We start from the raw sequence: 18,882 nt of genomic DNA on the forward strand, positions 1-18,882 counted from the left end.
AAATTCTATGTACCGACTTGACAGAAAATCCTAGGAAGTTCTGGTCTTACATTAGATCAGTAAGTGGCTCGAAACGGCATATCCAGACCCTCCTGGATGACGATGGCATTGAAACAGAGGATGACACGCGTAAAGCTGAAATACTAAACACCTTTTTCCAAAGCTGTTTCACAGAGGAAGACAGCACTGCAGTTCCTTCTCTAAATCCTTGCATAAACGAAAAAATGGAAGACATCGAAATAAGTGTCCAAGGAATAGAAAAGCAACTGGAATCACTCAACAGAGGAAAGTCCACTGGACCTGATGGGATACCAATTCGATTCTACACAGAGTACACGAAAGAACCTGCCCCCCTTCTAACAGTCGTGTACCGCAAGTCTCTAGAGGAACGGAAGGTTCCAAATGATTGGAAAAGAGCACAGGTAGTCCCAGTCTTCAAGAAGGGTCGTCAAACAGATGCGCAAAACTATAGACCTATATCTCTGATGTTGATCTGTTGTAGAATTTTAGAACATGTTTTTTGCTCGCGTATCATGTCGTTTTTGGAAACCCAGAATCTGCTCTGTAGGAATCAACATGGATTCCGGAAACAGCGATCGTGTGAGACCCAACTCGCTTTATTTGCTCATGAGACCCAGAAAATATTAGATTACAGGCTCCCAGGTAGATGCTATTTTCCTTGACTTCCGGAAGGCATTCGATACAGTTCCACACTGTCGCCTGGTAAACAAAGTAAGAGCCTACGGAATATCAGACCAGCTGTGTGGCTGGATTGAAGAGTTTTTTAGCAAACATAACACAGCATGTTGTTATCAATGGAGAGACGTCTGCAGACGTTAAAGTAACCTCTGGCGTGCCACAGGGGAGTGTTATGGGACCATTGCTTTTCACAATATATATAAATGACCTAGTAGATAGTGTCGAAGTTCCATGCGGCTTTTCGCGGATGATGCTGTAGTATACAGAGAAGTTGCAGCATTAGAAAATTGTAGCGAAATGCAGGAAGATCTGCAGCGGCTAGGCACTTGGTGCAGGGAGTGGCAACTGACCCTTAACATAGACAAATGTAATGTATTGCGAATACATAGAAAGAAGGATCCGTTATTGTATGATTATATGATAGTGGAACATACACTGGTAGCAGTTACTCCTGTAAAATATCTGGGAGTATGCGTGCGGAATGATTTGAAGTGGACTGATCTATAAAATTAATTGTTGGTAAGGCGGGTACCAGGTTGAGATTCATTGGGAGAGTCCATAGAAAATGTAGTCCATCAACAAAGGAGGTGGCGTACAAAACACTCGTTCGACCTATACTTGAGTATTGCTCGTCAGTGTGGGATCCGTACCACGTCGGGTTGACAGAAGAGATAGAGAAGATCCAAAGAAGAGCGGCGCGTTTCGTCACAGGGTTATTTGGTAAGCGTTAACGGAGATGTTTAGCAAACTCAAGTGGCAGACTCTGCAAGAGAGGCCCTCTGCATCGCGGTGTAGCTTGCTGTCCAGCTTTCGAGAGGGTGCGTTTCTGGATGAGGTATCGAATATATTGCTTTCTCCCTACTTATACCTCCCGAGGAGATGAAGAATGTAAAATTAGAGAGATTCGAGCATGCACGGAGGCTTTCAGAAAGTCGTTCTTCCCGCGAACCATACGCAACTGGAACAGAAAAGGGAGGTAATGACAGTGGCACGTAAAGTGCCCTCCGCCACACACCGTTGGGTGGCTTGCAGAGTATAGAAAGTAGATGTAGATTATTGGAGATTATATTGAGTAGTGAGTGACGCAACTGGTTGTCCACCATTCTAATATTGCTGCTTCCATAAATAATTTTTGATGTTTGATAATAATTTGTGTTGATTTGACCATTCCTGGTGATTTCTCGTATCAAGTAGTGAGATGTGCTGTGTTTGTACCACAATCACTTAAAACGCTTAGTATAACATATTTTTAGGTTGCATTAGCTCTCTGAAATTTGAATCTGTGACCTATTAACTTATTTCCCTTTGTTTTGTAGAGAAATTAGAAGCCAAACGTGGAAGAGATTCGTTGACTTGCATCTTCTGTCACTCGGATGTGGAAGAAGATTGTCAGTATGGGAAGCTGTACTGCAGAGGAAAAATCACTGTGCATTACTTTTGCTTAGTAAGTGTTGGAAAATGAATTGTTATTAATAAAGCTTGTTCAGTGCTGTTGTGGAATATTAATTTTTATAAGCATGATCAACTGCTAAATTAATTTACAGCTTCTGGCTACCAAGTTGGATCAAAAGGGAAATGATCGAGAAGGAATTCTTGGTTTTCTGCTTAAAGACATTGAAAAACAGATCAACGCAGCAAGAAATGTGGTAAGTTGGTCGATTATTGTGGCTGCTTTGCAGAGCATTGCAATATATACTTTCTTCTTCTTCTTCCCCCCCCCCCCCCCCCCCCCCCCCCCCCCCCCCCCCCCCCCCCCCCCCCGGCAACAAGATAATGTGAGTTTACTTCATAACTGATTTCATATGTTGAGGTATTCATTTCCTTGACTGGTGATTGCTTAAATAGTTGTGCTAGTGACATCTTTGGTGTTGTTAGTGCAGTTGCTTTTCCTGTAGTGGAACTTTTGATGACTTGGCTGATATTTTGCTGGTGGAAAAAGTTACTTGGAAAGTGGTTGTGGTTTGGTAAAAGTTCCCATGAAGTAACAAGTCAGGCAAACCAAGAGCTGGAATAGAATAATAGAATGAATACGTTTTTGAAGAGTAATTTTCACTGACTAAACTAAACTGTAATAAAGTACCATCGTATGTAGTTTTATTCCTTTTATGTTAAGGATATGTTTCTGCTCCTGTAGAGGATAAGAGCCATCAGTGAAGTTACACGTTCAGAACTGGGAACTAATGGAAAACTCATAACTTTCTTTTTGTGATTAGGTATAAGTACAACACAGCCAGTACACTGAATGCAACTTTATTCCACGGAAGCATTAACAACTTGAACATGGTATTAAAGTAACATTCAGCAGGAATGTATTTCATATACAAAGGTCTGTAGCAATACACACAGAGAACAGAGTCTGAGCGTGGCTTGTCTAGCCTTAAAATAGACTGGGGCCCATGGCAGGCTGTAATTGTGATTCTCTCTCTCTCTCTCTCTCTCTCTCTCTCTCTCTCTCTCTCTGGGAGATCACGGGTTCTTGACATGACCATGCTGTCCTTTTCGTCTGTTGGGCCCTGGCTAAGGTGGCATGTGGCATTGGGGGCATACGGTCTCACATTCTGTGCACACCTCCCTGTGTCAAACCGTATGGCAACATTGGCGATGCCAGGTCTGTTTCTGTGTCAACCTCGGCCATTGGCATGTGGTGCTGATGATACTGGTATTAGTGGTTGCTCAGGAATGGGTGACGAAATCCCTCACAACGGTGTTGGAAGCAACAGAGGAACTGCTGGTGTGGCCGCCAAAGATAGATGCCCTCGCCGATATGGGAGTGGAGAACCGGCGGAAACAGGTGATGTGATGCCTGATGTGGATGGGCTCAGAGACGATGCTGCGACATCAGGGGCATCCAGTCTCAATGTGAAGGCAGAACTGATCATGGTGCCACGAGCAGGGGTTGTCCTCTTTGCAGATGTCGCAGAGATGCTGCTTCAGCTTCAGATGATGACAGGTGGAATCCATTTGGGGTGACATCTGAAACCGCGTGCCCAGACGGCCACACTCAGCTGGAAGAGGCGCAGCAGCTGCATGGGTTGATGTCTAAGTATGGGATGCAAAAGGTGTAGCAGTGTCGTCAGCTGGCACCCGTGGAGTAGTTCCGCTGGGCTCATCTCACCAAATGGCATGAAACGGTGTGAGGATGGAAAACTGTCTAAGGCAACGACGGATGAAGAGATGGCAACATACTTTTTCATCTGAGTTTTGATCGTTCACACTAGGCATTCTGCCTCATTGTTAAGATTATGGATGGAATGGTGGGGCGAGGATGTGACGGGTGCCATGGGAGTTGCAAAACGCTGCAAACTCTTGCAATGAGAATTGTGAACTGTTATTGGACACCAAAATTGTGGGCAAGCCTTCAAATTAAAAAAATTGGATAAGGCTATGACAGTGGCAGTTGTAGATGTGGAAACACAATGAACAACATACAGAGAACGAGGATATGTGTCAATGACCAACAGCCAATAATCATGAGAAAGGGGCCAGCCAAATCCACATTTATACCCTTCCGTGCATGCGACGGCATTGGCCAAGGAGATGATGATGAAGACAACCAGGGAGAACAGCTTTACGTGTCGCACACTGTGAACCGGAGGCAAGCAGCTGGGTAACATCACCATCCAAGTGGGGCCAAAATGCGTGTCGATAGGCCAATGCTTGTTTGCGTGATACACCCCTAACGTCTGCGTGTAAGAAACGGAGAACCTACGAATGAAGCACTGAGGGGATCACTACCTGAGGGGCCCTGTGATTTGTGTCTAAAGGCAGAACACCACCCATAATAGAGAATCGATGTTGAAAGATGTAATAATTATGGAGGGGGGGGGGGTTTCGGACGCACGAGGACCAGGAGGTGAATCAGGCCAACCATATTGTATGAATGTTAAGACCTTCCGCAAAACAGGATACAAAGCTACTGACTTTGTGAACCATGGAAAACCCTCAACTGTCTTTTTTGAGGTGACATCAATGTGGAAACAAAGCAATTCCTCTTGATCAAATCCTGGGTCCGTAACGGCTTGCAGGCGGGACAAAGCATCAGCATTTGCGTGTTGATTCGTAGGGCGGAAATAAATCTTTTAGTTGTAACACAAAAGGAAAAGAGCCCAGTGTTGAATGCTCTGTGCCACTTTATCTGGTAACAATGGAGAAGGACTGAATAAGGAAACCAGTGGTATATGATTGGTACCACAGAGAAAAACATGGAATTTCTTCACAGCATATACAGTGGCCAAAGCTTTCTTCTCTATCTGAGAGTACCTAGTTTGAGCAACAGTCAGCATTTTTGTGGCATAAGCAATAAGTGTAAATTCAGACAGTTTGTAGCTCAGTTCTCATTTCTTTTGAACAGCCAACTACATAGTTCATTGAGGTGTCAGTGTCCATCAGTTACACGTCAGGAGGGTAATAAATTGCTTACATAGGTTTTTGCCAGCTTTTACTGTTTACTCTTCAGTTTTTCTTGTTAGGATGCCTGCTGTGTGCGGATGCAGGGGGAGCTGGTCGCAGTTCGCAAACAGTTGAAAGTGGTTTTGGCTGCGATTATTCGCCTTCAGGCTACCACCACAGGTTGTAGTGGTGACAAGAGATTCTGGAGTGTCGCATGGGACACCTCAGGTATCACTTGTTTCGCCCCAGGGCTCTACTGCCAGAGACATCTTCTAGTGTACCTGACGTGGTGGACCCGCAGGATGCGTGGCAGTGGTAATGCGTTCGCGTCACTAGAGATGGATGGCCAATGTGGAGGCCAGCCATAGGCCTTGCCTATTCACCTAGTGAATGAACAGGTGGCTGTTCTTTCAGCAGGGTCGAAGGAGGAACTTGTGGGCAGGGGTTTGCCAGTTATTGGGAGCTCCAGTGTTAGGCGCGATATGGAGCCCCTTAGGAAGATAGTGTTCAGTGTTCAGTCTCCCGTATATAAGAAGGGTAAAAGAACAGATCCGCAAAATTACAGATCAACATCCATAACATTGGTTTGCTACATATTCTGGAGCATAGTCTGAGTTAATAAATTTCCTAGAGACTGAAAAGCTCATGCCCACAAATTAACATGGCTGTTGAAAGCATCACTTATGCAAAGCCCAGCTTGCTCTTTTCTCACATGATATGCTGTGAACTATGGATGGAGGGCAACAGGCAGATTCTGTTTTTTCTAGATTTACAAAAAGTATTCGACACGGTACCCCACTGCAAACTGTTAATGAAGGTACATACATGCATAAGGAATAGGCTCCCAGATATGTGACTGGCCCAAACACTTCTTAAGTAATAGAACCCAGTATGTTGTCCTCGATGGTGAGTATTCATTGGAGACAGGTGTAACATTAGGAGTGCCCCAGGGAAGTGTGATAGGACCGTTGCTATTTTCTGTATACATAAATGATCTGGCAGACAGGTTGGGCAGCAGTCTGCGGTTGTTCGCCAGTGATGCTGTGGTGTACAGGAAGGTGGTGAAGATAAGTTACTCAAGGTTGATACAAGATGACCTACACAAAATTTCTAGTTGGTGTGTGGTGTGATGAATGTAAGCTGGATCTTAATGTAGTAAAGTGTAAGATAATGTGGATGAGTAGGAAAAACAAACCCTTAATGTTCGGCTACAGAATTAGTAGTGTCCTGCTTGACACAGTCATTTCGTTTAAATATCTGGGCATAACACTGCAAACCGATATGAAATGGAACAAATGTATGAGGATTTTGGTAGGGAAGGTGAATGGTTTATTGGAACAATTTTAGGAAAATGTTGTTCATCTTTAAAGGAGACTGCATATAGGACACTATGTGACCTATTCTTGAGTACTGCTTGAGTGTTTGGGATCTACACCAGGTCAGATTGAAAGAAGACATTGAAGCAATTCAGAGGCAAGCTGCTAGATTTTTTACTGGGTTCAATCTGCTTGTAAGTGTTATGGATGTGCTTCGGGAGCCCCTGGTGGGTAGAAGACATTCATTTCTGAGAACACTGCTGAGAAAGTTTAGAGAACCAGCACCTCACAATGCGGAGCTAAACAGGTGATAACATCTCTCACTACCTGATCAGCATAGAGGTCTGTATCGTATCTAACACAAAATGACGATTGTGACTTAACCCGTGGGGCATGGCCGCCCATGTCAATAGGATTAATGTGATTACTTCCTGCAATGGTAGAACTTAAGGGACTGATGACCCTGTAGTTTGGTCCCTTTACATCCCAAACCAACCAACCAAAACTTAACCCATGATGCAATTACATAGGTGCGCTTACTGTAGTATTTTTGAAGTAATTCACATATTAGGTCAAACATTGAAGAAGATGGATCCTGCCAAGGGGCGAGCTGACATAGGACTTGATATATACCAGGTGATATCTGTGTAAGGAACAAGGCATGGCATACAGTAGCATCAGTAATCCCAAAAAAGTGTTGTAGCATACGTTTCTTGTATGTGTCCCATTCCTGAATGGGATCATAGTATGTAGAAAAAGTAGGCAGACAAACCATGGGAGCCGTGGAGGGCAAAACAGGAGGTGACATCAACTGAGCAGCCTGCCGACTTAGACAAAACAAAAGCCAATGATTGAAGTACCTCAGTTTGATTTTCCAGTGCTGTGATTGTTGGTACCACGGCATGGTGAATGATTCATGCAGTTTGACCAACTGAGGTAAAATGTCCTCCATAATGCCATCAGCCTTTGTGAGAACAAACGGGGGACAAACCAGAGTAGAAATTTGCACGGAGACAATGAGTTGTAGTTACGTATAAGTACAACACAACCAGTAGACTCAACACAAATTTATTCCATGGAAGCAGTAACAACTTGAACACATTATTTAAGTAACATTCAACAGGAACCAATTTTGTACATAAAGAGCTGCAATTGGAGTGCTTTTTCAGCAGTGTTAGTAAACTTGTTTACTATAACTTTTGAATGTCATGGTGTCTGGTAAGCTGCGCAGCCACGTCATCATCGTAATCATTGTCATTATCATTGTCGTAATCGTTGTCATTGTCGTCGTCATCATCATCATCATCATCGTCGTCTTCTTCTTCTTCTTCTTCTTCTTCTTCTTCTTAAGGCTAGGCCTTGTCTCTGCAACCATATTTCTCACCTCTGTGGAGTGTTTCAGATTGGTGTACTGTTTGAAGTTAAGTCCATCCATCACAGAATCCAAATGATTTTTCTGCGATCTTCCTTTTCCTCTCTTCCCTAAAACTATCCCTTTCAATGTGATGGTCAAGAAGTCATTGTGATGTATCATATGGCCAGTGAATTATCTTTTCCTCTTTTACGTGTTAGTTTGTTTCATTTACTTCCCAGAGACCCACTTACTCAATTGTTTTTCTCTCTGAAATTTATTTTCAGCTGCCTTCTTCACATCCACAATTCCATTGCTTTCAATCATTGTATTTCATATTTAAGTAGGACCATTGTTTCACAGCCATATAAAACAAAACACTGCAGAAGAATGTTTTGATGGATTCTTTCCTAGTTTTAATACTCACCTGCCTGCTTGTCAGATGTTGTTTCTTGTTACTGAAGGCCTGTTTATTGAGGGCAATTCTCCTTCCGATTCCTGTTGTGCACGAATTGTCATGAATGACAATGATTGCTAAGTAGCAGAACTGACTACATTGATACATCACCTGTCTTGATGTTTGTTTTTTCATTTATTTTTTCCAGTTATTGCTTTGGTTTTTGGAATGTTCGATGTCACTTTTACTTCCTTTAGTGTTGATGAAACTTGCTGCAATTTGATGTTAATGCGGTGTCATCTGCAAATCAAGTACACTGGATTTCTTGTCTGTTGATTGTGATGCCTTTGGTCTTTTGCTTAAATTTGGGTATTGCCTCCTCAATGAGTATGTTGAACTGAACAAGTACAGGGGTAGTGTGCAACCTTGTCTCACTCCCCTTCTAATCGATACAGTGTTTACATTGCCATTCGTGTCTATATTCCTTCCAGCACTCTGCGATGTCTTAACAGTCAGTTAGTCTTTCTCCATTCTCATCATTATCACAGTACTTCTTGTTTTAGGTTTGTAGTGCAGTGATTTTATTATGATGTGTGCTTTATCTGTTCTTCCTTCTATTACATTATTCTCTACACTTCACGTAACTTTCTTCATCCATTCCTCTTTTGTCTCTCTACATATTGTCACAAGGAATTCCTTTATTTGTCTGTATTACATTTGGCTTTCTTCTTTGTTTAGCTTCTTATACTGCTTTCTTTGTTGTATGATTTGTAGTATTTCTGCGGTAGTCTAAGTTTTTTAGTTCTAGTCACCTATTTCCCAAAGTTCTTTTTACTGTCTAAAGGATTCCTTGTTTCAGAATATCACAGACAACCTCACTGTTATGAGTTGTGTTAGTAACTTTTGTATAATTCCAATTTGTTTGTTCATTTTGCAAATTATTCCTACCATCCTTTTACATTTGAAATTGCACTTTGCCTCTACAAATGTGTGATCAGTGTCTGCTTCATTGTCGGGATAGCTGCAGTTTGATTTGATTTGATTTCTATACGCAGAGTTTACCACTATGTAGTCAGTTTGCTATCTCTGTGGGTAACTGGGATTTTTCCGTGTGTATCTTCTTCTCAAAGATGTGTTAATTATTATCATATCATACTGTTCACAAAAACCTAGTTGCCTTTCACCTCGGTTTTCTCTTTCCTGGTCCGAAGTTTCCTGTTCCTGTTCTGTCTGATTTTCAGCCAAATATAGCATTGAAATCTCCCATAATGAGCATATTGTCCTTGTCATCCATTGATATCATTAGATCTTCAATACACTCTTAATAGTTTTTGAACCGTGTCTTCTCCACTGTTCTATGTTGAAAAGTGCATGTGTATAATAGTCATCTCCTGAGGCATTGTTTTAATCTTCACCACCAATATCGCATACAAGGTGCGTCCCATAAGTAATGCGACCAAAGTCATAAAAAATCATTTATTGAATATATTTGTACAAATAATCAAAAATTTCCAAACTAGCACCCTCTTGTGTCGATACACTTCTGGAGACCAAATTCATAAAAAACCATTTATTGAATATATTTGTACAAATAATCAAAAATTTTCAAAATAGCACCCTTTTGCGTCGATACACTTCTGGAGGCGGTGTTTCCATGCCTGGAATGCCTTTTCTGGAATGTCCTTTAGAGCTGATGTAACATGTGCCTGGATGCTTTCAATTGTGTCCCAATGTTTTCCTTTCATGACTCCTTTTAACCAAGGAAACAAAAAAAAAAAAGTCAGCGGGAGCCAGGTCAGGACTGTAGGGAGGCTGGCGAATCAATGGGGTCTTGGTCGTGGCCAGGAAGTCGTTGACAATGAAGGTGCTGTGACTCGGCACGTTGTTGTGGTGAACTTTCCACATGTCCTTGATGTCGCTTCGGCAGTGCGAGACCCTCCTTTTCAGTCTTTTGAGCACTTCCAAGTAGAAAGCTGAGTTCACTGTAGTCCCGGTAGGTACGAATTCGTGGTGGACAATGCCTCTGACGTCAAAGAAGACAATGAGCATGGTTTTGATCCTGGACTTGCTCATGCATTCCTTCTTGGGATGGGGCGATGATGGAGTGTCCCACTCTGAACTCTGCCTTTTTGTCTCAGGGTCGTACTCAAAAATCCACGACTCATCACCAGTGATAACTGAGTTTAAAAAATGAGGATCATTTTCACACATTTCCATCATTTTTCGGCACCGAAGCACTCGCATGTGCATGTGTTCGTCGGTCAACACTTTTGGGACGAGTTTGGCACACACCTTTCTCATGTTCAAATCTTCGGTCACAATGCGGAAAACGGTTGTTTTTGATATGTTTAGAGTTTGCGCTATCAATTGAAGGCTCATCCGTCTGTCAGAGTTCAAACAATCGCGGCCACCCGTCACATTTTTGTCGACTCGTGCGGTTGATGGCCGTCCACTGCGAGGTTCATCGGTGATCTCCTCTTGGCCCTCCATGAACAACTTGTGCCATTGGAAAACTTGTGATTTGGACAAGCAATCATCCCAAAGGCATGCTGAAGTAATGGAAACATTTTGGTGGGAGACTTCTCAAGTTTAACGCAAAATTTGATAGCGTACCATTGCTCTACAGAATGATCCATTGTGCCGTGTTACATAAACTCAAAATGGGGTTGACGGAAACGCACGTCCTGACTCTCCGGCAGCTCGTAGCCGAATGAGGCAAAGAGTGTTTTGAAGCTAACACACCCCTCCACTTATCCCAGCTGGTTACAACTCGCTGTGGTGTTCCGTTGCATCATAAAAAAATTGGTCACATTGCTTGTGGAATGCACTATGTAGTCATGAGCTATGGTACGTACAGTGGGCATAGTGGTTAGTATCACGGGCTTGCATGCTGTGGGTCACCAGTTCAAACCTGAGCACCAGAAATTGTTTATATAGTATTAATCACTTCTTGAAGGTTCTTGAAAAATCTTGTGTTTGTAGTGTGTGTGTATGTCAGATATACGATGGTTATATAAATAGTGGCATTCCGGAATATTCAATGTTTGTGAAAATAACTGCACTCTCCATCCAGATTACTTCTTTCTGTTCTGGCTGTACGTTGGCGAGATAGTGGCCTTGAATTTTGATCCCATACATCAGGAGATATTAGAGAATGTTGAAGAAGTGGTGTATTGTACTTAAGCACCAATGTCTGCCACAGCCTAATGTGCCAGGAAGAATGGACTCTTCCAACTTGAACTTATGCCGCAGCCATCAAATGAGGACTCAACACCTAGCAAACACAGATACAGCCAACTTCTACACCAAGCACAATGCACTGCAGAAAAACATATTTGGAGGACAGAGGATAACATTCTGGTGCATTTCTACTGTGGACACCCTGCATATGTTGAATGGAACTCCAGAGAAAGAAGGCTAGTTTTGGAATACTAATGCACTGCCAGCTGTCAGCCATCAGAACACCTCGATTCATGCCAGTCAACTGCAGATGATTACAGCTAACCTGTGGAACAAAGCAGGTTGCCTTATCTTGTGTGAGGTCATTCTCCAACATGCCATAGCCTTTCTCCATTGCCGTACTGAGGTACCAACCACGCGCCTAGCTGCTGACTTACGGAATACTAAGTGAGATGACTATCGATGGCTGCCACAGGTACAAATTCTCCATGGATTACAGTCACCAGGATATGAGGAAATCTCATTGACATCATCATCGACAGCCAACTTGTCCAGGCACTAATCGACTCAGATGCTTCCTTTTATGTAATCTCAGCTGCTTATCATTGTTAAGTAAAGAAGACTATGTCTCATAAAACAAAAGCAATTGTGCTGAAGGTCACAAATGGAAAATATATCTTGCCGACAGGAACCTGTATTGCAAGAATAACTACGAGTGACAGAACACACCTCTTTTATTTTGCCGTTTTAACAGAATGTAGTCATAATAGTATTCTCAGATGGGACTTCTTGCAGACACCACAAGCTGTTGTAGACTGTGCATGATCAGTGGTCCAGATTGATGAAGCTGTTCAAACAAGCACACAAAACAAAGATGGTTTGTGGTGGTTGTTTGGCTGTGAAGACACTGTTACCCACCGTCATAGATGAGATGAATTCCAGTTGCCAGTTGAGATATTCAGTTAAACTGTGGAGCTACTCAGGCTCATGAAAGGAATCTATATGCCAGCGATGATCATAAGCATTATAGGTGGTCAGGGAGAACTTTCGATCTCTAATTGTCATAAGCAGCCGCAGCTCATCCCTGAAGGTAACTGCATAGTGACAGCCGAACCAGTTCAAGATGGACAGCTTAGTGTCGGATGAAGAAACAAGCTCTACTACTACTACTTTAGACAATGCAAGGGAGGAAGCTATTATTAGATTGCCAATAGGATCTGGCCTGACTGAGGAGCCCACCAAAGCAATGCTGACTGCTGAAGTTCCTTGTAGAAGACGTGAAGATCTTTGATTGGGGAAAAGTTTTCCAGTTGAGATTAGTAATATCACGTTGTGACATCAACCAGTTGGATGATCTTACAGAACCCTTTCATAAGGCATTGGCAAATACGCTCTCAGTGAACATTGATGTCGAACAGAGAGATTGGGGTACAATACTGCCAGTTGTTAGATTCACGCACAACACAGTGAACCAAGACACTACAAGCTCCACACCATTCTTTCTGCTCCATTGTTGTGAGGTGGAAATGACCATGGATATACTGTTCCTGTTTCAGTCAAACAATACTCAGGATGACTACATGAAATACCAGGAGAAAGACTGAGAGCGCGGGAATGCTGAGCACTGGCCAATAAGATACAGCCCGAGATACTTGTTATGTTTTTTTACAACTCTGTGGAAAGTAAGACTATCAGAATAGCTACTAAAGCATTAGTTTTGGCTTTATTATCATATCATTGATCACTAGCTGGATGTCACATGTGAAGGTCAGGGTTGTGACCTTCATGAAGACAAAATTGCAGAGACATCGTCCATGTCCTCCATATGAAGCTCTATTACAGTCCAGAGGCACAGATCAACGATAGGAGGTTCAAGGTAACTGGACACCCACTCAATGTTTGTGAAGCTTCGATGGGCAGGGCTACGTTTGTTGCTCATCATTGTGCAGAGGATGTAGCAGCATGGCCAAAACATGAGGATCCACCAGTGCCACCATGCAAAGGACTGTTGACAAGATCTAGATCCAGAGTGCTTCAGTTGGCTCCAATGAAAACTTCTAAAAGTGGAGAATTTGGTCTCCAGAAGTGTATCGACACAAGAGGGTGCTATTTTGGAAATTTTTGATTATTTGTACAAATATATTCAATAAATGATTTTTTATGACTTTGGTCGCATTACTTATGGGACGCACCTTGTATGCGATATTGGTGGTGAAGATTAAAACAATGCCTCAGGAGATGACTATTATACACATGCACTTTCTCCAGGAGAGGGAGCAATTGCATAAGCTATGGTGTGTGCAGTGTGGTATTGTGGTTTGCATCAGTGGCTGGCGTGCTGCTGATTGCTAGTTCAAACACGACCACCAACAGTTGTTTGCTATTTTGTGTTTATCATTTCTGGAAGGTTCTTGAAATGTCTTGTGTTTGTGTAAATAGCTGCACACTGCACTCTGCACCCAAGAGGTCAGTCGTGTTCTCACTGGACATTGGTGTTAGTAACAAATTTCCTTTCAGTGCTAAATGTTGTACTTCATTGACAACCCTGTTTTTGGTTGGTTGGTTGGTTGATTTGGGGGAGGGGACCAAACAGTGAGGCCATCAGTCCCACCGGATTAGGGAATTATGGGCAAGGAACTCAGCTGTGCCCTTTCAAAGGAACAATCCTGGCATTTGCTTGCAGCGATTTAGGGAAATCATGGGAACCTAAATCAGGATGGCTGGACATGGATTTGAATCGTCGTCCTCCCGAATGTGAGTCCAGTGTGCTAACCACTGTGCCACCTCATTCGGTCCCTGATTTTGGATTTGACCTTCAGTGTGGTTTTGACTTGACACTATCATTTACATGAAATGTGTTCTCAATCTTGTTTGCCCATTTTTTTCGGAGAATCGGTCCCACTTCATGCATAGTAGGGAGTGTTCCTCCACTACATTCTCCTAAATGAATCACTAATAAAATGGACACTTCCTTGCCCTTGTCTTTTGCACAGTCTTAAAATGTCAGTGTCATAAGTTTCCATCTTTTTCCCATACCTCTTCTAACTTTTGCACTGTCATTAGCAATCTGACATTTCAAGTGTCAATTCTTATCTGTCCTTTGCAATAATTTCACCGGCTGTTGACCTGGAAACCTTGCAAATTGGTCTTCCTATGATGGATCTTTAGTTCCAAAGCTCATAGTCAGTAATCCTGTGTTTAAATAGAGGCAGTTGCCTTGTAGCTCTACAAAGGACAATAATGCAGTGATTCCCATTGTCTTCTGGATCTTAATGCCTTTGACCAAAATGAGTCTGTTCATTTACTTTTAGGGGTGATTCTTCACCCCAGTGGCAATATGGGGCCTGATACTTCCATCCACTCATCTATCATCCAAACAGATTGCTGGCTCTTCGTAGAGAAGCTGTAGTTTTCTTGGGAGACACTCAGTCCCATCAGTTGTCATCTGCCTGCATGCAATAATAATACAGTCAACCTTTGCTGTCTTTCTACTGTGGGGAGGTGAATGTCCGAGTTTCCCCATCATTGAAACTAAGACCAGAAGGACATTCCTTAATTCCTCAGGTTCTTAAGAGGGGACAGACACAGAGGAATTTTTTAACATAAAATAGATCAGTCAAAGTTATTTGTAGTGTCAATTTAAAATCTTACATGTAGATCCATGCCATAGATTAGGATTTATCACATTGCTAGCTTTGTATATTTGCTTTCTTTGAGATTTTCCAAAGGACAGTTGAGAAAACCAGCTATTTAAACCACTCTATTAACATAAGAGCAGTCACTGGTTTTGTGCATCAATATGCAAAACATTCCAACTTCCACCAAAATTGAGAACAGTTCATCATAAACATAAGATTATCAAGGTCAAATTGAAATATATAGTTTTCAAAATACTTCCACTTTATACAGCAACTGTTGTTCGTCTGTTCCGTTTGTATTTTAGCTGTAATTTGGTATTAGTTAGTTTTGTGCTTTTTTTAAGTTGATGTGTTGATAATTGGGTGGGAGACATGTTGAGGTCATACTTCATTTCAACATCATTTGCAGAAGTACACATACTAGAAAAAAGTTCAGTTTTTGTAATTGGTTAAAAAATTAAAAGAAGTTTCAAGTTTGTTTTATGTATGTCAAAATTTTTTAGCTATGAAGGATCTAATCTAATTATGAGTACCTTTCATTAGAATATGATATACGTTTTTAAAATTTTTGTTGTCAATGCAGATTTGTTTTATTTGACCTAAGGGGTTAGATCATTCCATCTACTGTTCTTTTTGCAATTTTTCCCTTGACAAATTGCAGGTTTTATATGGGATTAATATTTGAGCTGTTATTCTCAGACAAATAAAGGATCTACAAGCCGAAGTTTTCAGAATCCCAGGCTAAGGTTTTCAAAGTCCAATACAAATATGTGGAGTCAAGTTGAGGACAACTTGCGTCAAGTTTATGCAAAGAAATGTCTACGCTAACTGCTACTTCTCAGAATGGTTATTCCTTGAAGAAGGTTGTTGTAAACAACACATCTCTCTTTCAGACTAACAGCACAATTCATGGAATCAGTACTAAGAAAAAGAACAATGTAAATAAAATTGTAGTTTCATTAAGTTCTTGGCAACCATAAAATGTTTAGCTTCTAATGAAGTACATTTTAAGATGCATCATAGAGGATTGCCAATCTCAGTGCTACAGCCTAGGGTTCGCTCCATAAAGGATCCCACACCACATAAATCTAAAACACAAAATGTCTTTGTTTCAATTTTGTGATGCACGACCCTCTTATAATCATAAAAGATATAGGTGTGGTTACATTGTATTGGCATATTCGGCTGAATTTTTCAGTGCACTGCCAATATGAATGAAGTCGGCATTTACTTATCGAACCTTGTGCTCCCTTGCAAAAAGTTCTTAGTGATTCCACATTGAACACGTGACATTAAAGTTGACAATATCACTAAGATTTACAAAGGAATGGTTTCTGGATTTGGGGTATTTCAAAGCTTGTTTGATATTGCGGGAAGTGAATTTCATCCATATCTCATTTTGTCCAAACTGAGACCCATAAAATTAATAATTTACTCACTATATATGCGGTTACCTGAACACTCGGACCTGGGAAAACATTTTCAGAGAACTTTGTTTGTTGATGAAATATTTTGGGACATCTACAAGATGTGTTACTTTCCATAGCGTATGACAGATAGCTGACTGACTCGTGATGTTATAGCAAGGTTGCATGACCACTGTGGGTGTCATTGCAGGAAATTCAAAAGTCAGATAATATATATATATATATATATATATATATATATATATATATATATATATATATATATATATATATATATAATGGAAGGAAACATTCCACGTGGGAAAAATTATATATAAAAACAAAGATGAGGTGACTTACCGAACAAAAGCGCTGGCAGGTCGATAGACACACAAACAAACACAAACATACACACAAAATTCAAGCTTTCGCAACAAACTGTTGCCTCATCAGGAAAGAGGGAAGGAGAGGGGAAGACGAAAGGAAGTGGGTTTTAAGGGAGAGGGTAAGGAGTCATTCCAATCCCGGGAGCGGAAAGACTTACCTTAGGGGGAAAAAAGGACCTGTCCTTTATATATATATATATATATATATATATATATATATATATATATAGTTTTTTGGTTAAATATTATAGTATTAGAAACTGTTTACGGTCACAACATCATTTTTGAAAAAATGAAATACTGACTTTTTCATGGACATTGTAACATAACCCTACTTTATCAGAACATTACAGAAGTTTGATATTTGCATAGAAGAAGTAATTCCACCAGTGGTTTACTTGGCACCATAACTCAAAACACATCACCACATGCCAGCAGTGAAGTGGACTTTGTTAGATTAATACTAAGATGTCTTGTAATTAAAGTTAATACTTAGCTTGGGTGCAGAATTAACAGATTCTGGGTTCTTATTGTGTAATAGCTAATACACTTTCCTTGCAAGTTGTCATTTAATTTTTTGCAGGTGCAAGACATAGTTACAAATGTTGTCACGACCATAGCTATACACTGCCAAGAGAAAGTAGTTAGAATAATGTGTGGGATTCATAGTCGCACATCTTGTAGGCATCTGTTTAAAAGGTTAGGAATTCTTACAACTGCTTCACAGTACATTTACTCAGTAATGAAATTTTTTCTCAACAACATGGACCAGTTTAAAATCAGCAGCGACATTCATGACTACAATACCAGAAAAAAAGAAAGACCTACACTATCCTTTACTTAACCTATCTTTGGAACAGAAAGGGGTAAAGTATGGTGCTATAAAACTTTTTGATAAATTACCAGATGAAATAAAATGTCTGACAGACAGCAGTAATAGTTTCAAAAACAAATTGAAATCATACCTCCTTGAGATCTCCTTCTATACTATAGATGAATTCTTGATTATGAGTAAAAAAAAAAATCTGGAGATATAATATATGCATTTTGTGCCATTTAAGGGAATGGGATAGAAAATAGAAATATTTAGGTATAACACTTTAATGTAAAAAAAAAAAAAAACAACAACAACAACAACAACAAAACCTTGTTTCCTGTGCGCATTTCTTGTGCAATTGACTCAGTCCACATCATAACGGTTTTTCCATGCTGTTGATCAATGGAACACGTAACTAACTAACCAATACACAGACTCCGAATTTTAATAATTTTTTTAATACAAACTATTTAGGAGTAAATAAATCCTGATGCCACAAAATATATGTGATAATGTCTTTCGAAATGAAGCTAATATGAAATTACATATAAAGTCTCATTAATGTAAGAATAGAAGACGCTGAAGACAGTGCTGAGACCACCTCTCTGCTTTGACGTGCGGTGTCATAAGAATGATTACGTGTGTGTGATTGCAGTGATGTAAGTAGATGACCTTGATATACCTACTTTTGTGACAAGCACTATGGGGAAATTATGGCCAGAAGGGCGGAGAAACTGAGGGCTTTATTTGTAGGTTATTTCCCAGCTGCTTTGTTAAGAGAAGCTGGTCCAGTTGGCCTCTAGTTGTCATTTGGCTGTGGCCATTCATAGCAGCGACTAGCTGGTTGCAGGTAATGCCTGGATAAAAAGCTGTCTTAATAACTGAAGCAGAGTAGACATACGATTTGACTGCTTTCACAGATGGCCCAGCCTCTGTTGGGATTGAGGATACTAATGTGAAGACTGCATTAGTATGTGTTGACTGGAATAGGTCCTCCACATGGATATGGACATTGGGATGAGTGATTGGGAGCAAAAGTGGCATCAGGATTTAAAATATATGTTGGAGATTTTGTGATAGGTGAGAATTGTTTTAGGGAGGGTAGTCTCCATCTCAGGATATTATGAAAGGTAGTTGAAATTCAGGGAGATGATGTGGTTCAGCTGTTTGACAAGGCTGCTGTTCTGTCATTGGGGAGGATAAGGGTGCTTTTTTGGTTAAGCTGTGATTTGGAGTATTAGAAGTGTGTGAGGATACGTAAAGGAGATCTGTTAGTAGATAGGGTTGGAGAGCTTGCTAGTGA

At 41.0% G+C, this 18,882-nt stretch overlaps 1 protein-coding gene across 1 annotated transcript in view; it reads left to right on the forward strand.

Annotated features, from left to right (window-relative positions):
- LOC124555175 overlaps window positions 1–18,882 on the forward strand; it is a 247,777-nt gene that overhangs the window by 29,827 nt on the left and 199,068 nt on the right. Inside the window, exons 2-3 of the mRNA XM_047129001.1 lie at window positions 2,016–2,143; window positions 2,244–2,345. Of these exons, the coding sequence (XP_046984957.1) occupies window positions 2,016–2,143; window positions 2,244–2,345 (230 nt within the window). The remainder of the gene's footprint in view (window positions 1–2,015; window positions 2,144–2,243; window positions 2,346–18,882) is intronic.

The sequence above is a fragment of the Schistocerca americana genome, chromosome X, assembly GCF_021461395.2.
Source record: "Schistocerca americana isolate TAMUIC-IGC-003095 chromosome X, iqSchAmer2.1, whole genome shotgun sequence".
NCBI lineage: Eukaryota > Metazoa > Arthropoda > Insecta > Orthoptera > Acrididae > Schistocerca > Schistocerca americana.